General features: G+C 42.8%; 1 protein-coding gene across 5 annotated transcripts in view; it reads left to right on the top strand.

The window, feature by feature from the left end:
* DYM (dymeclin) overlaps positions 1–25,485 on the top strand; it is a 215,301-nt gene that overhangs the window by 169,516 nt on the left and 20,300 nt on the right. For all 5 annotated transcript variants that reach the window (XM_037373245.1, XM_037373248.1, XM_037373242.1 and 2 more), the window contains 2 exons: positions 2,938–3,120; positions 12,525–12,638. In XM_037373245.1, coding sequence (XP_037229142.1) covers positions 2,938–3,120; positions 12,525–12,638 — 297 coding nt within the window. The remainder of the gene's footprint in view (positions 1–2,937; positions 3,121–12,524; positions 12,639–25,485) is intronic.

Genomic DNA, 25,485 nt, shown 5'->3' with positions numbered 1-25,485 from the left:
TAACCTTATTTGTATCTGTTGTGACGCCACGTCTAGATGCAGAGGGGGGCCTTAGCTTGATACTGGTGATACAGAGCAACAAAAGCACACAGCGTTTTATCAGCTCTTACAGCATTTCTCCATTGTCTCATCCAAGTGCTGTCCTTGGCTTTCTGCTTGTTTTTTCCTGTTTTGAAAACTTTTGAGCCTTTACAAATGCTTTAATCGCTAATTATAGGAGCGTACAGCTCTCCATATAACATATATGCAATAATGGGATTCAGTCCCACTTCTCTGTCTTTTGTGGACCTCATTCTTCTTGTGAATGATTTTTTTGATACAGTCAGTTGTGGGTAAAATCTTCACTGTAGCACTTGGTTTTCTTCATTTGGGTCCCAGATTCTTCACTTGGACCTGAAAAACGGATGGTTGGTTCTGTCCATCAGCTTCTAAAAACTTTAAATATCATTACTAAGCAGTAACCTCTGGTTACTTTTAATTCTTTGAAGCTGACCAATGGCAGAGTCTGCCTTTTCTTGAAATAACATGTTTAGGGATGCTTAGCAACGCTTTCTGTTTGAACTAGCGGTATGCCCTGGTTTTAAGGTGAACGCATTTTATTAAAAAGCATTTAGTTTTTGAAAATTAATTGTGTGGCTTGTTACCTTTCTGGTAACTGGATAGCTCTTGCTTGATCCTGAATCATAATGTTTCTGCAGAAGTAATGTGTTCTGTATTTTAGTGTAGTGTCTCAGTCACTGGGTCATCCTGCTCTACTGGGTGAGAGAATTACACCAAGGCTCAGATCTTTTTAAAAGCCACTATAAGATACCGTATTCTGAAATAAATTTGAGTTGATAGGCAAGTACCACTCTCCAGATGAGTTAGCCAGGTCTGGATTTTTCTTCAGATCCCAGCTGAAGCAATTATTTCTGGGTTTGTGTAATATTTTGCATTACAGACATTTCACAGCATCTTAACTGGGATGCTATTTCATGGCACGCTAACTAGGAAACTACAGACAGAGGAGCCACCTGTGTTCTGAGTGTAAAGGTTGTTTCTGTCAGAGAAGAGTGCGATCCCATTGACAAAGTAGCTGCGGTGATCAGCTTTGTAAGGGTTTCTGCCGGCATTGTTAGCTACACTACAATGGTAATTCAGGTGGCTGAGGCAAAGTCATTAAAAAAGAGGAGGAGATCCTCACATTTAGAAAAAAAACTGACCTCCACAGTCAGTCAGGCAACACTGCTAAAGAAGGAAATTTAATTGGAACGTGTGCACCAAATATTGTTCTTCAAACAAGAATTTCAAAAGGCTTTCATCATTTAGATCTCCTTTTAACATGCAGAAGGCAAGTGGTGTGGGTGACTAAATTAGAGTGCTGCTGCGTTTCAGCAGCAGTGTGAGGATGGACACTCCCTCCTTTGTGGCTCTCAGCACCATGGAAGAGATGGAGGAGCAGGTTAGGGGAGTGATGCTGCCTTCTGCAAGGCCATAGCTATGCTTGCAGGAAGAAAAGTATCTTTGCTTTCACAGAATCTTGGAATGGCCAGGGTTGGAAGGGACCTCTGGAGACAGTCTAGTCCAACCCCCTGCTAAAGTAGGTCCCCTAGGGCAGGTTGCACAGAGTCACATCCAGGCAGGTTCTGAATGTCTCCAGAGAAGGAGACACCACAGCCCCTCTGGGCAGAGCAGAGTGGTAGCAAAAAATTTTGCTCTTTATATGACTCTATCCAGGATAACGATGAGTTCTGTATTCTCTTCTGCCTTGGTAAGAGCATATATCTGACAAGTGACAATTCCTACAGCTGCCTTACAGTAGAAGATAGCTACGTACACATCGAATGACAGCCCAACAGAGCGCTGCTGCAAGTACAGCCTTGTTATGAGGCATTTAAGTGCCTTATGATAACTCAGAAAATGACTACGTTGTAGGCAGTCGGCAAAAGGAAATGCCAGTGGTTTCAGTGTTCATACTAAGCAGAAAAACTCAAGCTGGTTTAGTATGATTCATATTCTTGCCAGACCAGTAAAGTCTCACAGTCCAGTGTTTGATGTGGTGGAGAGACCTAACGATACAAAGAAAGCAGATAGCCTTTTTTACCCTATCCACGGGAGGACAGACAGCTCTCTGGTCTGAACAACTTGCGTCAGGCATATCCTGACATGCAGCCCAAGGAGAGAAATCCAGGAGGCTAGCCAGGGTTCACATGCCAGCTTGTTCAGCTTGGAAAGCTTGAGTTTCAGAGTCATCAGGAATGGTTTGTCAAAGGCATTGTCAAGGTGAAAAGCTCTACAGGTTTATCTTGAGCATTAAGGCTTAGCATACTACAAAAGAAGATTTCTTTTTTTCATTTATTACAAGTATTCTTCAATGCCAAATAAATATGAAAACCGAAAAGGCCAGGGACAAAGTGTGGCGAGCAGTGGCAGATGTTCAAGGTGCTGTGGGTTTTGATCCAGTCAGTTTTCCTTCTCCTGTCTTTGATTTTCTCTTTCACCAGCCACTTCTTATTTTTCTGATTATTTTTTTCCCTTTCTTCTTCTCCCTATTCCACCTCTCCAAGAAGGGGCTCAATAGAAAATGTATTAAATTAAATGTATGCTGAAGTGCTTTTACTTAGTCTTTTTTTTTCAACCCTTCTTATGCTAAGTTCACGTAACACTTAGTGAATTTGACTGATTACAACATGTTAATGCTTTTTGGCAGAAGATGGCTCCTGTTGAGAGAATCAAGCTATGAGGCTGAATACTAGAGTGCAACGCATTTCAGTTAAAATTTTGGTTGTTACAGGAGAAAACAGATCTCTTTCCAGATACAGGCATGCCAGATTTGCTCACCATTGAGATGTTAACCAGCTAACAGCTCCGTTAGTAATAATTACCCATGCGCTGTCTTTATTACCTAATATTTTACAATGGAAAAGGGCACACTAACCTTTTGTTCCTTTCTTAAAGGCGCAAGACCTGAATGTGATCGAGGAAGTGATCCGAATGATGCTGGAGATCATTAACTCCTGCCTGACAAATTCTCTGCATCACAACCCAAACCTGGTATACGCGCTGCTTTACAAGCGGGATCTCTTTGAGCAGTTTCGAACTCACCCTTCCTTCCAGGATGTAATGCAAAATATAGATCTGGTGAGTGATGCATTATTTAAAGGATGCTTACATGTTGTTATTTGATCTCTTTATCCTTTTGAGAGGTGGAAAATATTCATCATCTCTATCAGTTTATTGTAGAAAGTTTTAAAATGGAGGTTTTCTCCTCCATTTTCTGGATCTCTACTGTGACTTCTTCTGGGCAGTGTCTTTAACTTGGCAGAGCCAGGGGGATTTGGGATGCTTCTGGTAAGGAATTCCCAAGCTGTGACACATCTTTCACTCCCCCAAGGAAGGACAGCATCAGCTTCTCTTAACTGCCCCGTCTTAGAAACCTGTCTTTTGGCAGAGAAAGAGCAGATTTTCATCATCAACCAATCTTTGTTTTTTTCCTTTTACTCCCATCACCAGCCTATTAATGATGACAGGGAATTTTTTTTAATTCTCTAAAAGCTAGCATCCAGCTGCCTTATTCCTTGGGCTATCCTGAATGTGTGTTGTTTTCACCTGCAAAGTGTTCCTCCGCAGCAGTCCCTTTGGGTAAGTAAACATTTTGGATAAAACCAAAAGAAAATAGCTGTGGATCGGAAGCAGTTACTGGCATGGCTGTCCATGCAGTTTGACTTTGGAAAGCAGTTAGTTGTTTAATGAATTACCGTTGGATCTGATAGTGGCTTTAATGTTCATATTGAGAACCTGAGTAATGATTTGTACCAGAAAATAACAGGTTTAAGTGCAAGAACATTTCTCTGTCGTCTAGTCCATATTTGCAGAGCTCAGTGATGCTTGAAGTCATGCTATGACGACTGGATGCAAAATACTGGAAGGGGAGGCTGACTTGCTGCCATGAATAAAATTATGCTGAGGTTCTGTTTTGATCTGCTTTTATTTTAAAATATTACAGGAGATTGACAGATTTCTGATGATCCACAAAGGAAAGTAGTTTCAAATGTCAAACTGAAATCCTGCTCTGTACCTATCCCTTCCTCTTCTGTTCTCATCTCACGTTTTCTGGTCATGCAAGAGCTTGGAGAGCAGAGGATTTGATGCTCAAAATCTCCCCAGACTTTTAGCAGCTGCAGACTACAGCCAGCATGATACTGCCTGGATGATTAGGACAAGATGTCTTCGAGTTGTATAAAGAGAGGATACGATGCAGTGAAGATAACACTCATCTTCATTCCTGATTGAGACAGAGACTTTCTCTGGTTACTCATCCAGGATCCAGGAAAACTAGTGGTGGCCAGATCCTTCTGCATGACAGCCCTGTGCCGCCCACAGATAGCAGTATGTCCTTTCCTTTGTAACGCTTAAATGTAGGTTTTCCTCAACAACTTAAAAAATTCCTCCCCAAAACTATTTAATATTGGGTTACAGCGTAATGCCAGTTACATTCAGAAACTATTTAAAGCTTTCCAAGGGAGCATGCTGAGTTTTTAAATAGCTCCTTTGTTAGAGAAGCAAGGATGTCAAAAAAAGATATATATTTTTTTAATGTACCTGTCACCAGCTGGCAAGTGGTGAGAGCTGTCAGGCTTGCAAATCTGAATAAAAGATTAGATTCAGCTGACTCCTCTTCTGCCCTGTCACGTCCTTCACTTCGTACACGGTATCAGCAGCACTACCATCCTGTACAGAACCAGTCTTTGTCTTGCGTACTACAGCCAAAATGTTCTAACTGGCCTTCCTATCTCTTGAAAAAGTGGCAAATCATGTTAGTTTTATTGTACACGTAGGAGAGGTTGTCTTGGACCATGTGGCCAGTATCTGAGAAGATGCAGAATGGGTTTCTGGCTCCCAAACTTCACTCAGGCTTATTCCTAAACTGTGTGTTGCCAGAAGCTGGAAGTTCATATTCATGGGGAGGACATCCCTAATCTTGACCTGCTTTTATATGCTTACAGCATCCCTCCCAGCCTGTTCTCAGAGGCAGAATCATGAGCAGACCAGGCTTTTCATGTTACCAAGGCTGGATCCACCAAATTCCCATGTGTCAGGGAGCTCTACTGTGTTTCAGGCTGCTGTGCTCAATGTAGTTTGGTGGCCCAAAGCATTTAAATCATAGGTATAAGTGGTAAATGTTGCAGCTTTTAGTAATGTAAGGGTGGGGAAGAGACATTACCTTTCCCAAGCCCTCAGAGCATGACTGCAGGGGCTGTGCTACATCCTGACTCTCCCTGCGTTGGTACTTTCTCTGGTCATTGCACAGCAGAGTCCGTTTGGATCATTTCCACCCACGCTACAGTGGAAGCATGTGTGTGATCTCCGTCATCAGATGCCACTAGAGGTCCGCATGAGCAGGAGGTGTGTGCTAGGCTCTGGGTCACTCTGACATCCCTCGTGCTTCAGCAAAATCCTCCTTACACTGCGTGTAAGATTCTCAGATCTTAAATTGCAATCCAGATTTGTATTTCATATGGAAATACTAAAAGACAGCATGGTAATGTTCTATATCTAAAAAATGTCACCAAAATACAGAATATGTGCAATCTGTGGTGAGTTTTGAACACCAGAACAGTTGCCAGGTTGCCTAGTCAAGAATGTATACAATTGATATGACACACCTTGACTTTAATACTGACTGGTTTTACTCTGTTGCACATAATGTTCTCCTAAACCAAACAGAAAGCATGGAAAAGATGAAAATACTGAAAATTGCATGCAAAATTAGTTGGAGAGCATACTGAGAAGGTAATAATGAGTAGTTGATAGTGCAAAGAGGAAGAGGCATCTGCTGCAGTGCTGCATGGTTAAGCAAAGGGAGAATAGCCCAGAGGTGTCCTCTAAGCCTACTCATGCTAGAAGCAGCTGGGTTACTCTGCGTTTAGAGTTGTGCAATCATTTAGGTTGGAAAAGACCTTTAAAATCACCAAGTCCAACTGCTAACCCATCACTGCCAAGGCCACCGCTAAGCCCTGGCCCCGAGCGCCACAGCTACGGGTGTTATAAATCCCCCCAGGGCGGGTGCCGCCAGCCCCCCGGGCAGCCTGTGCCAGCCTTGGCCACCCTTTCCGTGACGGGATTTTCCCTCATTCCCAACCTAACCCTCCCCCGGCACAAGGTGAGGCCGTTCCCTCTCGTCCTGTCGCCTGTTCCCTGGGAGAAGAGCCCGACCCCCCTGGCTCCAGCCCCTCTCAGGGGGTTGCAGGGAGCCAGAAGGTCTCCCCTCAGCCCCCCCTCTCCAGGCTGACCCCCCAGCTCCCCCAGCCGCTCCCCACAGCACTTGTGCCCCAGCCCCTTCCCCAGCCCCCTGCCCGGCTCTGGGCACGCTCCAGCCCCTCAGGGTCTGTCTGGGAGCGAGGGGCCCAGAGCCCACCGCGCCATTCCAGGGGCGGCCTCCCCAGTGCCGAGGGCAGGGGGACGGGCACTGCCCTGCTCCCGCTGGCCACACCACTGCTGGCACCAGCCAGGATGCTGCTGGCCTCCTTGGCCACCTGGGCACACGGGGGGCTCATGCCCAGCTGGCATTGTGGAAGAAATTCTAGGGAGAAACAAGAGGTGTGGAAAGCAGGACCTCTAAGGGCAGATAGAATGGGTGCTGGTTAGCCAAAGGAAGGCTAAAGGTGATGTGCTATTTTTCAAATAAAAACACTGCCATGGAAGGAAAGGGAATAACCTTTTCCACATACTTGTGGATTCACAGGTCATCAAGAAAGACTTTCTAATGTTAATAACGAAGCTCCGGGGTAGGTTTCCAGGGACTTCAGTGCTGGTGGCCTCTGGATAGCAGACGTTTGGCAGGATGACGCTGGGGCAGGGGACAGAGCAGAACGTGTCTGTAGGCACATGTGAACGTGGGGATGGCTCTGCAGCTCCACCAGCTGCTCAGACCGGATCGGCAGTTGCCCAGGTTAGCCGTGGTACTGACTCGGTCACCATGACTATGGACTTTGCGTCAGCCTTTGGACCTTTCAATTTACTCCAGAGACAACATGTAGCCTCTGTGTGCTTCATTGTTGAGGCAAAAACAGGTGGATGTTTAAGGGTCATCAGTGTATGGAACATTTTTTTTATTATTAAAAACTGCTTATTTGTCTCTGAGATTGTATAGTTAAGCTAAAAATCACCGTTGCCAGCTGATTGGGAACATATGGGAACAGTTAATGCTGTACAGAAGAAACTGAAATCAAAATACCTTCTGTTTCCTATTAATTTACTTTTCATTTTAGAAAGTCATCTTAATAGGATATTGTGCATCTTGTTTAGCTAAATGGGATATTCTTCCTCTGGATGGTGAACAAAGAGGAATGCTATGGTTCCTGTTCTGGCCTCCTGCAGAAATATTTCAGCTGTGAACTATCTATATGCCTCTGTTTCAGAGGTGGTCTATAATTTGGTCAGCAACTTCAGATGTGTCTGGAGTTTGCTGAAGACTCCTTGCTAGTAATTCCTAAAAATGAGTTTGGTTTATGGCCATCATGAGAACTCAGTGGCTTTCATTACTTTCATAATTTCTGTGAGCTATTGATAGATATTGTGGGGTTGAACAGGCTTAACTAGTAGCTTCTAGAATTTTGTTTGCAAAATAGTCTGATAGAAATCTGGTTGGCAGCAGTGTTTGAGTGATGCAAAGGATTCAATTGATGCAATTTCCTACTAGGAATTTAATTCTCCAAAGCCATTTCCCTGCTAGATTTTCAGATCAGTTGAGTTGGCTTGGCTCCGGCAGAGGAACTCCTATTTCAAGACCCTGCAGGACTTGCAGAGGACCTGAGAACTAACCTTTCATGGGTTTACTTAAAACGCCCATAGAAAAATCTTGATCCTGCTGATGACTACAGCCTGACTAAACACTTTGATTATTTTTTTCTTTTTCCTGTTTTTTTCCTACCCACTTTCTTTGCTAGGAGTGGGGAGGTACAAAGAGCAGAGTACCTTGAAAAGTTTATCTGTCTTTGAATGTGCTCCTAGTTTCAAGGTGAATCTGAAAAACTTCAGTACTTCAAGATTGCTGATAAACCTTTTGTGTTTCTCCTGCTGTTTAATCACCTGAAGCTGTTTATTCTCTTCTTTAATCAGTAGTGGTTGGCTTTGCCTCATTTTTTCTCCAGGACAGAGGGTATGACTATCAGCTACTGAACATAGCTGTGATTTATGTTTTTCTAAGGAAGCTACTTAGCTGAAGTGCTCATCCTGTGGTACTTTAAGACAAGAGGTTTGTTTTCTCATTTTCTTCTCCTTTCAGTGTGCCATCAATACAGCCCGTTACTCTCCCAGTGGTGAACACAGCTGGAAATGTAAAATAGCCAATGTCAAACATGCATCTTTCCCTTTTCACCCCTTTCCAAAGGAGAGGAAAAAAAAAAGGAAGACAAAACAAGAATCGGAGCTTTTTCATTTGGTGCCAAGTTATTTTTTTTATCTTTCGCAGAGTTAACGTTGATTGTTGTGGGCAGAGGAGGCAGCAGTGAATCGCACTGTTATTTTTAGCTGGAGGAGAAGGGGAGGAGGTGTAGTATTAGTTGGGCAATGGCACTGCCTGAGAATGGGCTGTGGGGCCTCACAGCACTTCAGCATCCGCTGAGAGATTCCAAGTGAGGAAAACACCTTGCCCTTGATAACTCCGCTGCTTGGTGGATGCTCTAGTAAATAGAAATATTTATTTCTTTCAGCCCTATTGAAAGCAATATACAGGTGAAATAATAGACACTGTGGTTATTCCATCCTAATCTTAAAAAAAAATCTCCAAGACCTGAAATGTTGCTTTGAAATTATTCTAGCTTTCTTGTAGCTTTTTTAATCTCTGGAAATATTTTGTAAATATTTTGTAAATGTATAGTTTAGAAAATGAAAGGACTAAAAATGAGTCTGTCAGGGAAAATTGACTTCTTAAATGGAAAAGCTTTATGAAAACTGATTTTGGAAATCGCTACAGACAAGTTTTTGTTTCAAGATCTTGAGTATGTTAATGGTGCATTAATACAAAGCCTGGAAATCCTTGCGCTGAGGGTGACCGAGCCGTGTCGCTGTGTGCCCATCACACCGCACGGCTGGGTAGCTTGCACAACTGGAATTAGGCTCTGTGCAGGGCAAGGCGCTGTAGGTACACCATTTTAGCTGGACACTGATAAGATATTCTGATGAGGGGTTGTCTAATCCAGGATTAGATGTGCCTTTTAATCTCTGTTAATATGGAAGCCAGATTGGAGAGAGAGCTTTTTAAAACGGGTTACGTTCCTTGCATGGAGAGGGCCTTTCAGCGCACAACATGACTTGGATATTTCCAAGTAATTCACAGTGACTCATTAAGTTTCTTGTTTTTCTTCTTCTTCTTAAGCAGTCTTTGCGGTCATTTTCTGTTTTCTTAGACCAAGTGTCCAAATAATTAATGAGAAAAATAATTCTGAGAATATAAAAAAATTGACACCATTGCTCAGCCTAGTTCCTTTGCCCAGAGATCTGCTTTTTTCTATACGTTACAGTAATATGCTCAGCATTGGGTTTTAAAGCATGTGCTAAAACTTGAAATTCATTTAATATTATCCACCCAGTTTGCTTTTTCTGGTTTATTTTCTTTTTAAGTGCACAAAGAGTTGAAATCTGTTAATTTTCATAATTACTTTAAATTATTTTATTTCTGTTACTTATGTATGGAAGATAATTAAAGCTCTTGCAAAGGAAACGGCTACTCTTCCTTAATATTACGTTAAGCTTTTATATTCTTATATCTGGGCAGATTACTAGGTGAAGTGCTAGAGCTTCTGCTACAGAGGAGGTGGGAGCTTGGGCAGTAGGGATGGAATGCTGGATGCTTTTTTGGTTTTATTACTGATTTAATGGTAATAAGCAAATACCTCCTTTAGCATCTTCTCTGTATATCTTGGCTTTTTTCCTGTCTTTTCTTCCCCCACCCCCTTTTTTCGTATTTCATTGGGGTACTGCGCTGTTAGGGTTAAAAGGAGAATTACTCCAATTCTATATTGTCTGAAGTAGTAAGACAAGTAACTCTTAAAGATAAGTATTACTATTAAAGTAGATATTTTTAATTTCAGTCAACTGCATACCAAAAATAGCCATTCAAAGTTCTGTGAAATGCTGACATAGCCTGAAAATACTGGAAGCCTATCTCACTTTTGTTCTTTGTGAAATGTAACTCAACCAAGATTAGTACCTTTACCACAAAAACTAAGTGTCTTTTAAAAACATGTTAAGATTAGAGGCTTTGACTTTGAAAAATAAGAAATGCCAGAATTCAGGTAGTATCTGTGAGCCTCATTCAATTTTTTATGTGTATGCATTATGGTAGTATTTTATCCTTTTGATTAAAAGCCGAATATTAAATTTTGCTTTTATTGTGGTTTAGCAGAACTTGAGCTAACAAGGCAGCACTAGTGTGCTGGATTCTCTGCATGAGCCTGCCCTGGGCGAGGAGAGGTTTCACTAGTGATTACTGACAACAGAGGGGTGCTGAAATGCAGGAGGATGGGTTTTTAATTTTGAAGTTTGTGGGCAACTTTCTCTTTCCTCTGTGAGCTGTGTATCTCCTCTACCAGCAATTTGTCCCAGACTGTATGCCAAAACCATGCCAGCCTCACTCCAAGGTCCTCACACTCTTTGCACAAGCTGTTTCTTGCCATTTTCTTCTGTAATTTCTGGTTCTTCCCTCCAGCTCCTTTGCTTATGAAATCAGCACATCTTCCAACTCCTGTTTTTTTCAAAGATCAGAGATCACAGCGCTACATCGGGTCCTTATCTGTAAGAATGTCAAACCTACCTGCAGCATCTGCCAGAGGCAGTGAAATTCTCCCTTCTTTTCAAGTACGGAGATAATTGTAAGGACAATACAAAAGGTTAAACCTGAATTTTCTCTCCATTGATTTCCATACTTCTGTTGTTTAAAACAAAACAGAGCCAAGAAAAAAATCCAAAAAATCAACAACACCAAAACCCCACAACCACCCTATAAAGCAACTTCCAGCAACTGTTGTCTGTCTCACTCACTCGATGCTTCAGTTTCTAGAGAAGATTGCTCCTCAATCCAGCAAATCTACCTGCTCAAAACAAGGGATAGGGTTTCTGGGCTCACAAGAGAGGAACAACAAATCTGAATCTCACAGTAATCAAACCATCAGCTGTCTTTGTTTTATTAACAGCAGCTGAGCTGGGAGGCATAATTAGGGTAATGGTTTCTGGCTCCAGCTGTGTCTCACTCCAGAACAAAGAGAGCTTAGCAGAGATTTTGTAGTATAATACACTTTTCTCCCCTTCTGCTTGGGAGAATTAACAAAGATTACTCGATGTGCTGGAGGCTGTGATTCAGATACAAGTGGACATTAATGCTTTTCAGCAGAGAGTGTGTCTGAAGCCTATGAGATGTTGGGGAACCTACCAGCAGCGTGTGCGGTGAGCGAGAGCTGTGCATGGCTCCAGCCAAGCGGTGGCCAGGTGCTCACATGTAGACAGGCTCTACCAAGTGGCTCTGACCATCTTGTGGTACTTTCAGAGTCCTCTTAAGTAGGTGTTGAAGTTTTGCCCTGTACCCTTTCTGTGTTCTTTTCAGGTTTGGATCCCCTTCGTGACTGATGAGTTCCTCTGGGGTAAGGGATGGGATTTGCAAAGTGTGCTCTTTTTGGATGAAAGGAGCTATAGAAATGGAGGTTTCCTGGTGTCCCACATGGAGAGCTGTTGGTGGGATGTTTGCTTCTAGTGTGACCTACTGAGCTTGGAGAGGGATAAAAGTTAAAGCCTGACCTAACTGTGTTCTAGCTAACAAGGATCAGCTGGGTCACAGAAAAGGGGGTGAGGAGGGAGATATGGTGAAAATCAGCTTGGCCTTGCCAGGGAGATGTGGAGAGGATGATAGCATTGAGAGGGAATGTACAGGTCCTTGGCCCTGGAATCTGCGATGGGGAAAGGACACAGTGCACTTTTGGTTGTTTATCTGGGGAGAAGAGCTCTGTGGGCTCCCCCCCCCTCAACCCCCCCATCAGTTGCCTTGGCTTTGAATGCTACAAAACCCCCAGGAAGTCATGTAGACTCTTGTTTTTGTGTTGATATAGTAATAGTTGTCTTAAAGCTCAATGTTCAGGAGTCATTGAGACTGTAAGGATTTTACTTTGATGCTTGAAAATTAAAGTAAATTTCTAGTGCAAACTATATAAAGTAGACTGGAAGGTCTCAAAAGTCCTGACGTGCAGAAGTACCAACAGATAGAAATATAAGCATATGTCAGTGCACAGTACTTGGAAACGAAAATTTATCAGTTTGGCTGTGTGTGTTAAATGTAAAATCGTCTACCTGTTAAAAGTGACTGCAGGAGGATACTGATAATTGTGCTAATTTGACATTAACAAAATCTCCCTGACTGCGACACAAGCAATAGCATGATTATTCTTTAAGAAGTACAGATACATTGATCCAAGGAAAGAAGATGACAGTTTTGTGTGTAAATTGATACAAAGATCTCTTCCATTTATTGATGTGCTCTGATTTTTTCATTCCAGGTGATCACCTTTTTCAGCTCCCGATTAGAGCAAGCTGGAGCTGAGCTGTCAGTGGAGCGAGTTCTGGAAATCATCAAGCAAGGAGCTGTTGCTTTGCCCAAAGACAGGCTAAGAGTAAGTGCTCAAGACCTTGTCAATTAAAGTGTACTGTTCCAATTAATTACATACATACCCTTTATATCTGTAACGTCAAAACATATTTCTCCTATCAATAGTGACTGGTAAGGGATTACTTTGTGGATTGCGATAGGTAATGTTTTAATTTAAATATCTGACTTGTGCTAAATGTTTGGGTGAGTTTTCTGGAGTAGTTATTAAATTGAAGCATGTGGAGGAATTAAAATTTGCTGAGGCTGAGGTTGTCTTCATCCTGTCTCGAAGGTGCTGTCTCACCTCCCCATCCATTGTTTAGTTAAGCTGTAACCAAACCTTGATAATTTTTTTTTTTTTGTTCACTACTTCTTTCTCTAGTGTTCTGCGCCTCCATCTGGGTCTATATAAAATGCTGCAAAGATAGATTTCTCAGGCTTTAGTTAAGAATTAACCAAACTAGTAAAAATCAGTTCAGGACCTGTAAGTCCGGTCAACATGATGACGAGCTTTCTGTATAATCCTGAGCAGACCCCTCCGTTCCCTTCTGAGAATCTCTCAAGTCTCATGAGGGATTTGCCAACTTGACAGGTTTTGTAAGGCTAAAATCCATTAATGACTGCATGATGTTTAAATACTGCAATAATGAAATCTGTGTAACAAGGTAAGTAAATGGGAGTTATGTGTGGTTTTCAAACATGCGACAAATTTTGCTTCTCCATTATGCTGAGTGTGTTTTAAATCCTGTCTGCTTCCTGCAGAACCATTTTTGCTCCTACTCCCATAGTAAGACAGCAAGAGTGTCTTTTCAAGACCCTTTTCTTCTGTGGCAGTTTTAGGAAAATACCATCTGATAAGGCACACAGAGTACACACGGTCATTGGTGACGGCTGGTTAATTTATTTATATCCTGGTAATTTTAAAACACCCAGTGGGAATTTTCTAGCTGGCTGCATATACTAGTATCTTTCCTGCAGTTCCCTGTGTCCCTGAGATGGCACGTATTTAGTTAGACCGAATTACTTCGGGAGAGATTGGTCTAGCATCCGAGTCCTGAGCTGTGGTCCAGGAATAGCCTAAGTAACACCAGAGTAGTTGTTGGATCCAAATCCAGCCCTTCAGGTTGTGTCCTTGCTACTCTGTGATGCTGTGAATACAGAGAAAGGCTGGACCTTTTGCTTTTTCTATGACAATTTATTCTTACATGCAGATAATTAAAAGCTTGTACATTAAGAGGCTACAGCAATTCCTTCTTGACACGGAGCCATCACTAAATAAATTTGCTGCTTGCAAAAAAAATGAAGGTTTTATCAGTTACATAGTGTGCCAGATTGTCTTATGTGTTGGGCCACAGTTTAAAGAAGTGTTGTTTCTGGAGTGAAATCTCATCAAGTTGAAATTTTCTGCATTGATGATATACAACATTCAAAATGACGTGTTTATATTGCCAATTAACTCAACAGATCAAAATTTTTTGATGAGTGCCAAGCTCCATAAGTCCTCACCAAGCAGATGAGTACTTTGGATGTTGATGATGGTTCTAGTGCGACTTGGAGTTGCTTACCTTTCCTCTGAAGCTTGAGTTTGGGGGCAGTGTTACCAAGGGAACGTAGTCTGGCACGTAATTCCTCTACGCTGCCTGCTCATACCTACTGGGCTTTTTCAAAATCCTTTTGCTGAGCAGCAGTTTCACCAGAGCAGGTTACTCCTGTGTGGAGAAAAGTTGGTGCCACTGACCTTGGTATCTGTAATGTCATGCATTAATTTGTAAATGCAAATAACGTCCTTTCTCTGCAGACAGTAATGATGAGCAGCACGCAGCTCCCTCCTGTAGAAATGACCTTGAGTCTTGTGCCCTCTGTCCTTGTACCTCTCTCCTAGAAGTCTCGTGTAATTCCCGGAGTCTTCCCACTTCAGCCTCTGAGGTTTTCAGGGGAAGCTATTCTAAACCTTGACAAAATTGTATTAAGATCAGACTAAAGATATAGTTACACAATAACTCTGGCAACTCTGAGGAATTTCAGCAGCTAAATAAAGGAGAAAGCTTTAATCCACATGTCTTTAATGACACTCTCTGGGCATGTCTGGATGGGTGGGAGCAGCCCTACCCGCCGTCGCTTTGCCTGCACAATAGGCTCCGTGTGGCTGCTCCATCGCTAAGCTCACAGCTGCAAGCTGGAAGCTGTCTGGTGCCTAGACCGACTCGAATTTGCCTGCTGAAGGGACATTTTGCTAACACATGCTGGCTCGGGCACAGCCAATTCAGAGAAGTGGCTTGTGTCTGGCCAGCTTGGGCAATGTCTGAAGGAGTTATGGGTCTTTTGCATCTGGGTCGACGTGACCTACATGTAATTACAACATGCAGAGCTGTGGAGTTTAATCCTGAGAATTTATAGATCGGCTTTGCAGTTAATTGCTAATTATTTTTTGAGCCATCCTTGCTTTTTGCTGTAACATACTGAAGTGCTCTAAAGTACAAGAGACTCTGCAGAGATACTAGTCCTACCTCCTAGAAATCGCTGTCTTCAGCTGAAGTGCTCTGAGGGAGGCAAGTGAAACACAAAGAGGATATGATTTGGAAAAATGAGGATTGAAGCAGCGCTTTTACTCACTTGCTTCCCCGTAGCTCAAACAATGTTGGTGTGGTTTTTTTCTTATGTATAAATACCTAATGTATGCACAGATAAATATAGTGAATGTTTCAAGTTGCTTATCTTGGCCTTTGTCGAGGAAGTGAGCATTCAAGAGGCGTTAGGTGTATCCAGATCTTGAGTCTGGTGCTTAGACCATAGTTCAAACATGAATAAACATCAACTGAAAATAACAGCACTTAAAGCCACCATCCCAATCTGCATAATGGAGCTTATCAGTTTTGTAGCACACCCTGGGCTCCTTCTCACTGTGGGAAGCAACATGGGGTGCACAGTGAGCATGTGTCTTAGCAGTAGGTCATGTGTGTGTGTGTATACATATATAAAAATACATATTTGTGTGTGTGTGTCTGTGTCTGTGTTAGGAAAGTTACCCTCCGTTTTCTTAGCAAATAATTATTGGGAAATGGGATATCTAACTCGTATTTTCTTTTTAGTCCCAGAGCAATCTGACTGGAGACAATATAATTAACATTAAGCGTATGCTTTTTAGCCGTGTACTGTGGAAGGCAGGGAAAGTCCAAGCTGAGTAATTGGCCTTTTAGAAGGCTTCTGCATAGACAGAGAGATAAAGGGCAGGTGCTGAAATCAAGAGCTGGTTATTTCTCCTTCGGTCTGTGGGAGAAGATAAATGAAGTTCATACGCCCGGGATGGAGGCAGAAGCCACGGCATGGAGATAGAGCTGTCTCCTTCAGAGACAAGCAGCCCACAATCCAGGCTCCCTGTTTTATTGCAGGAGCTTATTAAAGGCAATTTAGAGATCATAGTGATAGGTGAAAATTGGCTTCATTCTTTTTTTTTATTTTTTTAAAGTTCTCAGGCTGCCTTTCTTCCTTTTGGTGAACTATCTGTACTTTCAGGTTTAGGAGTGTGAGAGAAGTAGGACTGTGTCTGGAGTCTGAGAGTTATCTCAGGATTTCAAGGAGTTAGCCAGCAGATAACTGCTCTTTTACAGTAAGTGGGAAAACTTGTTTTGAATGCCAGCTAGTGATTGGGAGCTGATACTTAGGTTCACGGAGTGATCACACTTGGGAGGCCACATTTAATGCTTTATAAAAGAAAGGGTCCCATTAGATAAGCCACTTAAGGCAGAGGTTTCATTTTCATGAACATACTCGGAGCTGCTTTTATTTTTCACCTGTTCCTTTCCTCCCTGTGTCAATGAGTATTTAGTTGTGTGTTCATGTGCTCTGCAGATGTGCCATTATGCCATCAACTTGCACCTTTTTGGTATGGTGCAAAATTTAATATTTATTAAAGTGCATTCGAGTTTGACGGGCATTAAAATTTCACAGAATATGTAAAAGGAGCAGAGGTAAAAGCCTTCAGTCTCTTGACAGAACAAGTTTCGCTTTAGGTGTTAAAAGCACTTTTCATAGGTTTCCCCTTCTACTAATGATGTACTTTCAACTCCTTCAACTTCCATTTCTTGAAAGCCCTAATCACCGAGGCACCAGAGCACTGGGGAAAAGAGTAAATTGTCCTCAGAGTGATGGTAGATACCACCTGGCAGCTGGACCAGGACAGCTTTGTGTCCCTGGTCCATCACCCTGCTCCTGGGGAAGCAGTGTCAACACCAAAAGTTCAGCTACCAAAAATGTTACAAAAACGACATGGTTGTTGAGTGAGGTGACAGTGAATTCAACAGAGGACGTCAAGTGTAGGTACTTTCAACTCTGGGAAGAAGGTGTAGCCATAAAAGAAAGTGCACGTGAAGTCTGCAAAGCTGAGGGAATTGAAACAGTCTCTTGGTTTGGCTACTGAGCTCTCTCTGGAAAGGTTACCCTCTTTCTGCAGATGTTCCTCCTAGGGAGGAGACATCGTTCAACAGTGTGGTGGGGCAGGACACAGGCAGCGCTCACACAGCACCCAAGATTGTGAAGGAAACTGATGGCATTTTAGATGTGTGCACCCTACCTAACGTGATGTTGATCCCAAGAGACCATCCATTGCCTCGTCTTCCATTACAACTGCTCCTGATGATGGTGGGTTTTCCCAGAGTACTGATGTCCTTAGTCCCAAGTGGTTGTTATTTGGCTATGGCAAGATGCTGGCTTCAGAATCCAGACCAGTGGTGTTTAATGATCTAAATTAAACCTTGGGGCAGATCTGTAACTCTTAAGCTATGTACAGCTTTCTTGCATTTGTTCTGCTGCTGTAGCAGTACCTCACTGCTGTGGTTTTAGGTAGAAGACTGCACAAATTAACTCTGTGTGGCGCTGTAAAGATGTACAGGCAGAGGAATTACAGAGACCAGCAACTCCTTTACAGGGCTTTAGGGCATAGCACTAAGCAAGAGACAGAAAATGCCCTTAAAAAATAAATTACTCAAATTCTTCCTGATAGTTATGTTTTTCTGGCTGAAGGGTCAAAGATCTTCCTATAGTGGAAGCTGACTGTGTCTAATACATCCTTAGGTCTGACGCTAGGCAGGCATCTATAATGCAGACTTCCTTTTGCTGCCTCTCAACTGCTGTTAACCCTTAACCTGAAGAAGATCGGATTAGTAAGAGAAGTGTAAGAAACTTTTAAACAAAGTGCTTTTTGGGCCGTTCCAAAAGGCCAAACATATGCTAAGAATAGTAGTATTTATGGATTGTGTATTTCCTTCTGACAATTTATACCCTCAATTAAGATGTCAAACTTGCCTGCTTCCGTGAGCTGACCTGTAAGTGATGAACAATAATTCACTTTTCTTTTGAAGGCATTTGCTTCAGAGGTCAGATTCTCATAGACCTCGGGTAGAGAAGAATATACTCCCTATCCCTTGAGAAATATGATTTTTGGTAATCAAAATTCCAGGAAAAATGATCTTGTAAGTTTTGATGGGCTTTGTGGTCAGAAAATAACTTATCATCATGAAGCTGTGAGCAGGCAGTCAAAGACATGTCTGCACTCAGCTGACTCTGGCTAATCTTAAAATGGAATTATAAACCTGCCTGTCTGCCTGAACCAGGGCAAACCCTTCTGCAGGTGCTCTTCTATTAATATAAGCCCAGTTCCTTAAATTCTGAGACTGAGTTGAAACTAAATTGAATGACACTATTTTATAATAAGTATGTCCAAGCAGGAGCTTATATCATTTAAGTCTATTTAATTAAACGGTGCGAACTTGTGTGTGGGCAAGATCTAAAGTATGTGAAAAATATTACAGAAAAACTGTGACTGTTACAGTGCTTAAAGTTAGAACTTGCTGACATACTGCATCATATGGGAACTCTTGACTGTGCATTTCAAAAACTTACAGAAAGAAAAATAATGCAGCAGTCAGGCTCTTAACTCAGTTGCCGCAGAAGGGAACCAGAACTTTGGGGCTGTAGCAGAAATAGATCAGAAATAATTGCTGTGGTCACTTTTAAACATTAATATGATAATCCACAGAAATGCATCCTTAGTAGGAGGTAGACTTGAGTAGCTAGTTAGACTATGTAGCATGATGACAAAAAAAACTTCTGCTTGTATGCCTGGTTACTTTATTTTTTAAGGCTGAGGAAGGCAAGGGCCGAAGTAAATCAGCTTTGGCATCTGCGGATTCAAAGTCTTTGGAATTTGGTGACTCCTTTTGTTCCGTGGATAGAAGTGCATTTCAGCAGTCTTCGGAGAGTCTTGTTTGTAGCTACCTATAATGCAAATATAGTTGTTGAGTTGGATTGAATGCTAACGACACTTCATTTTCAGAAGCATCGTTCAGTTAAGATAGAAGAAATCGCTTAACTTAGAAGCTTTAGGGGAAGTGGAGTAAGTTTTACTGCAGTCCTTTGAAATGTAGTTTGCCTTGAAACTTGCAAGCCATGGAGCTTCATATTGCGGGACTCAAGACATTTGAAATGTTGGCATAGTCTGGTAGTGTTGGTGAGTCACTCACAAAGCGTATTTATTTACTTTTCAAAGTTTGCTTTAATATTTTTAAGTAAAATACCAACTAGAACTCTTCATACAGTTACCATTCCAGTAAGTGTTTGCATGGATTTTGACTGTCATACATGTCAAGATTTGGGTTTCTTTGGTGTGCTGTAAGACGAGTCCTTTTGCACATAAGGTCTTGGTTACAAATGAGTATAGTATCTGCTTGAATATTGCCAGGTCTAACAGTGGTGGCGTGTACCATGGCATCCACAACTTCGCTTTGGTACTCCCCAGGAGAGTTAGCGAACACTGTAAGTGATACCATATTTATTTGTTACTCTTGAGACTGTTTGAAAAGGGGATGTGCTCTCCACCTTTCCCAGTTGTCTTCTGAATGTGAAAATTCACAGTATCACATTCTTTAAATTATGGTTTTAGAATTCTGGGGAGGGGGAAGGGACCAAAAAAGACCCCCCCACACCCCTCAAGTGGCTCCAGGAAACTTAATTTTTCTAACGTGAATGCTCCTGAGAACCCAAACAAGTTAGGTTTGCTTTTACATAGCAGCTGTCAGTCAATTTTGGAGTGAAAAACAGCTTTTTCACTTTGGTTTACTTCATTGGTTATAAATTCTTCCATGGGGGTGGAGAAAAATAAACTAACTTTTGGCATTGTTGACTAGAACAAGAAAAAAAACTCAACTATTTTATTTTGTTTGTCTGCCTGGCACACAGTTAAAAACATATTAATGCTTTTCTGACACCTCCCTATTGAAGAGTAATATAAAAATCATTGCAGCATCAGCATAGGAAAATATGCATTACCAAACTCTTGAATCTGTGATCTTTAGACTGTTTCTTATGTAATGTCAGTTTCTTACTATAAAGGAGCCAAAATCCCTTTGAGCAGAAAATAATAATCATGCTTTCAACTTTAGAGGGAGCACTGTGTAAAGCTTTTCTTCACAGATCAAGAATAAATGGGAGAACTTCAACCTTGTTTTCTTCATAGTTACTGAAACATTGCTATATCCTAACACTTCCAGAGATCCATTGGAAAAATCCTGCTTTCACTGGGGAGTTTTGTGGTTGGCTATAACAGTCCTAAGGTTTTCAAGCCATAGCTTCATGCTTATGAGATGCTACCAGGCGTGATGTAAGCAGGACACTGGGCAGGCGCCTAGGACTTTGCATCTACCGTGGTGGTGAGGATGTGGCTCATAGTGGCTGCTGTTAATTAGGAGGAAAGATGGACTGTGCGTCACTTTCCTCTGTCCTCTCCCTTATTTCCCTGGCTGCTCTTTTCATAGAATTGTGGAATCATTTAGGTTGGAAAAGACCTTTAAAATCACCAAGTCCAACCGCTAACCCATCACTGCCAAGGCCACCGCTAAGCCCTGGCCCCGAGCGCCACAGCTACAGGTGTTATAAATCCCCCCAGGGCGGGTGCCGCCAGCCCCCCGGGCAGCCTGTGCCAGCCTTGGCCACCCTTTCCGTGACGGGATTTTCCCTCATTCCCAACCTAACCCTCCCCCGGCACAAGGTGAGGCCGTTCCCTCTCGTCCTGTCGCCTGTTCCCTGGGAGAAGAGCCCGACCCCCCTGGCTCCAGCCCCTCTCAGGGGGTTGCAGGGAGCCAGAAGGTCTCCCCTCAGCCCCCCCTCTCCAGGCTGACCCCCCAGCTCCCCCAGCCGCTCCCCACAGCACTTGTGCCCCAGCCCCTTCCCCAGCCCCCTGCCCGGCTCTGGGCACGCTCCAGCCCCTCAGGGTCTGTCTGGGAGCGAGGGGCCCAGAGCCCACCGCGCCATTCCAGGGGCGGCCTCCCCAGTGCCGAGGGCAGGGGGACGGGCACTGCCCTGCTCCCGCTGGCCACACCACTGCTGGCACCAGCCAGGATGCTGCTGGCCTCCTTGGCCACCTGGGCACACGGGGGGCTCATGCCCCGCTGGCTGCCGACCAGCCCCCCCAGGTCCTTTTCCCCCCAGGCAGTTCCCAGCCCCCTGCCCCAGCCCGCAGCGCTGCGGGGGGCTGGTGTGACCCACGGGCAGGGCCCGGCACTGAGCCTGGTTGAACCTCACACAACTGGGCTTTTTTAGGAGTCACATTGATTGCTCAGAAAACTGAGAAGATGTTTCTTGGCTTTGTTCCTCCTGTGTGCTTTAAAGGACAGCATAGGACTGGGTTTTTGCATTGCATCACTGTAGATGTAAGGAGACCAGCCCCAGCGCCTGTGTCTGCAGTAGTTCCGAGGGCTACCAAGCAAGGCTGTCCTTGCCTTTCCAGGGCAGTCATGCCCACGATGGTCAGCAGTCGGGTAAGGATCTTACGGCATGAGATCTTTGTGTTTCTTCCTGTGCAGTGGGCAAGCAGAGCAGCAGAGATGAGTCTGTGAGCTTCAGCCAACTCGGTTGAAGTGGAGAGAAGCAGCTGAAGGAGCATAGAGTCAGAGGCAGAGCACTATTTAACTGCTGAACGATCAGCTTGAAGGAGCTGGGAGTGAGTCGTGGCTACCCACACGAAATCCATTCAGCTTTTGCAAGCTCTTGTGTTGAAATTATTTTCCTCCTCTAGTGTTTCTTGCTCACTGTGCAATGATAGGCGTGGAGTCATTGCAGTATTTGGTAAACGCATAGCAGTAGCCCAAAAAGTATCAAGGATACTTTCAAAGGCAGCAGTATCGTGAGTATCACAATGCTTTGAAAGAGTAGCTGATCCTTTTCGTATCCCATTTGGGTATTCTCACTGTTTTTCTCATTTGAGGCCTAAAGTGTGCATTAAATAACATGAGTAAAGTCATGGAAGGAGCAGTGGGGATGGGGCTCATGATGTTTGTTTGCTCAAAATGTAGACCTTGGTGTGTCTGGAGTCGTGTTCTGCAATTCCTCCAAGGCCATGTACCTTGTTTGCAATCCTGCAGAGATAGTTAACATAGAGAACTGTCTTTTTTTTAAAATATATTATTAGCTTGTATTTGTCACAGTCTTTGAGCAGAAGGTGTCAAAGGTCCCAGCAAATCGGTGAGTAGTGATGTTGTGGTAAAGGGCAGACTGAGTTAAGCGAGCAGCATTTTCCTTGGGAGCAAGAAAAGAATTTGTCCCAGGCTTTCCAAAGAACTAGAAAGTGCAGTAAAACTGATTTCAGACACTTTGGTTTAGAACAAACATAGTATTTCTTTAGCTTCCCTAACTTCTGTTTTAGAAATTTTGTTTTTCAGTGAAATGATGTTCTGCTTCCCAGTAAACTCTAGAACCAACAGTACTTTCTCCCCGTCACAGAGACATCTGGCTGTGCTGGGGTAGCTAATCAATTGCAGACATTGTTGCTATTATAAGCCTGCAAGCCACTTGAAAAGTTACCCAGGATTTTGGTAATGAAGGGCCTGAAGTTATTATTTAAGCTATTTTTTTTTCCTTTTATCTTCCCTTCAGGGGTCATCAGACTGCAATATTTTTTTTTACAAGCTCAAACTTTAGACTTTTAAAAGTTCACATCTCTGTGTGTCAAGCTACTTGAATTTCCTGTAAAAATGTTGGAGTTGTGAATCAATTTGTAGTAATACAAAAGCAAACAGGTTAAGTCTATATGAAGAGGTGGCATTTAGATAGATCAGAAAGTCACAGCTGAGCTGGTGTTGAGGCACTTGTGTCATTTTGCAATTAGATCTGATATTTACTGTTAACGTTCAGTAGGACTATCGGTTACATTTATGAGGATAACTTTTCAAAAAATCAATTTATAGTTTAAAACTGAGAATAGTTGAGAACAGAGTGATGTTCAGCTTTCCACGTGACGCAGCCTATAGCTCCTATTGAAAACGCATCCTTCACAGTCTCACTGATGCCAAAATCTATCCAATAACAAATGATTTATCCTTCTGTATTTGGCTTTTTCCTGTTGGAAGGGCGGAGGGGAGATTCTAAACTCCAGAATACCAAGTCACTCCTAGCACTTGGCTTTAAAACACATAAACAACACAGACCATTACAAGTTACATCCCAACGCCTGTTTTATACAACCATGTGTTTTCAGCCCAGTTGCTTAAAGTCTAACGCGAGACGTGTGCTGGAGCTGGTTTATTTTTTCAGGGGATCCCGTGCCTTGATGAAGCACTATCACGTTGCGCCGCAGCTCCAGCTCGAAATGGAGTCTGGCAGCGCCGGCGTTTGGATGGTGCCGTTTGGCTGGGCGGTGATAAGCAAAGAGACAGTCTGGCTCCTTCCAGGAGCCTCTCGGTCATGTCTGAGCTCTCGACAGTTCCCAAAGCCTCTGGCTGACTTTCCCCTGTGGACCGTTCATTTATCAGGAAATGAAATTGGTTACAGGATTTCGCACGTTGCCAAATCTCTCTGACGAAATCAGGTTCGTTCCTGCTTTCAGAAGTAGGAAGAACGCATTAACTCTTTGTGCTTGGTACTTGGTTTTATTGCTTTTGCTGAAAAAAAGCCAGGTTCCTTCTAACTTTTAAAGGCTTCTGGCAATTGCTGACACACTTTCACACTATATGAATGTACTACCGATGCAGCCAGCTTGATAGTTTCACCTCTTACATTTGTTCCTTTGCATCACTGTTGCCATTGTCTTTATAAATATTATTTTAGGACAGTAGAATTATTTAATGTGAGGTTAAGATTTATTAAAAAGATAAACGGTGCTTTGTTGTTTACAGGGAGGTTTTTTAAAGCAGGTTATATAATTTCTAGAAGCTTAACCAGCATTGAGTAGAAATACAGCTTTAAGTATGCAGCTAGGATGACAACAAAACAGCCCAAGTGCAAAAAGGATGCAGTTGTTTCTGAACATATTGCATCTAGTTAGAAACCCGGTTGTCTTACGGCAGCGCAGCCACTGCATGTTTTTAGATGCTATGTGAATGTCCTGATCTTTCAGTATATGTCAAGTTTTCAGCAAACTTCAAAAACCAAATGGACTTTTCCAAATCCACATGCATATTCTTTTGAGACTCGCCAAACTTCAGGCTGCTCTGAAGTTTGTAGGGTAGCGCTGTTTGGCAGTCACTTCGACGTGAGCAAAGTCACAGTGGGGTGGATGGCAGTGAGAAAGAAAAGCCATTTTAGTTTTATCAATTTATTGATATTGGTAGGTACTCTTAGTGGTTTTACATTTATGCAGTGGTCAACATCTGTATCTTAAGACCCCATAATTTTTGTCCCTAAGCAGCTGAGCTAACTGCTGCCATTCTCCTGTTGTGTTTGTGTGTTTAAGAGGGGACAGAGCAATGATTGTTAGCAAGTTATCCACTGATGGGTGCAGATGGCTGTTCCTATGTCACTTGAATCATTCCAGTTTGTGCAATGTCGCGTTGCAGTGGGAGCATTTCTGTTGTAACACAGCAGTATGTTTTAATGCAATCAATAGTTTTAACCTCCTGTGTATGAAATTAATAAGCCCAGAGGTAAAGCACAGTGCACATATGGTAATTATTACGTCTGGAAGTGGTTGCTGCATTAATTGATAGCAGTAGCAAGTAATACAGCCTTACTTAATTTCATTGCTTTTTATATGAAGATCCTGTAAACAGGATTTTTGCGCTCGATTATATCAGAGCTCTTTCTCCTTTTTATTAAGAATGGATCACTGTGAAAATATTTAGAGCGTTCTTAGCTCATTTGACTTTGTTAGAATTTTGGATCCTTTGTCTGTAAACCAAAAGCTGCTGAAAATGGCTTGTCCACAACCTGTGAAAGCGCCATGTAAGTCTCATCTAACCACTCGCTGAGACTGCCTTGGTGTCACAGGGTCAGCACATGGCCGATGCCAGCAAGGGTCCCCGTTCGCAGCCTGCAAGGCTAAGCCATTGCAGAAGATAAGTAGGTGACTTGGCTTTATGGCTGGCGTAATTGAGAGTCATAAAAGTCAGATGCTTTCAAAGCTGTGTCTATAGCTGAAGTTAACTTAAAAACATTAGAAATCTAGCAGTCCTTGCTTTTAAAAACCCTGTGGTTTAGTAGCACAAGTATGATTTTCCTTTAAAAACCCAGATACTTTAAGATAGCGTACCATGTATGCTACTGAGTCTCAGAATATTGGTCCTTTCCATTCTGGACCAGGGAAGCCAGAATACTGCTGAGGGCTGTGTGCGCTTGGAGATCCCTCATGTCTATCGACGAGAAACTATTAATGGTCAAGGCCAATGTGGTACTGACGCTCAAATCCACACATGCTTTTTGTGTTGAAAAATCAATGAAACTGTTGTGGTCCCAGAAGGACCATTGCTATGATCAGGGGAAGCTCCAAACAGTTTAATCCGGTTTCTTTCTTCAAGGCTTGCATAAGATCATCATTGTCTTTAATACTTTACTTACAAGATAAATGACTAGCTGAAAATAGGCTAACTTGGAGTTAATAGGTAACAGCT

The sequence above is a fragment of the Falco rusticolus genome, chromosome Z (genome assembly GCF_015220075.1).
Source record: "Falco rusticolus isolate bFalRus1 chromosome Z, bFalRus1.pri, whole genome shotgun sequence".
NCBI lineage: Eukaryota > Metazoa > Chordata > Aves > Falconiformes > Falconidae > Falco > Falco rusticolus.
The sequence above is the reverse complement of the archived record's forward strand: the minus strand, read 5'-3'. Positions and strand labels throughout refer to the sequence as shown.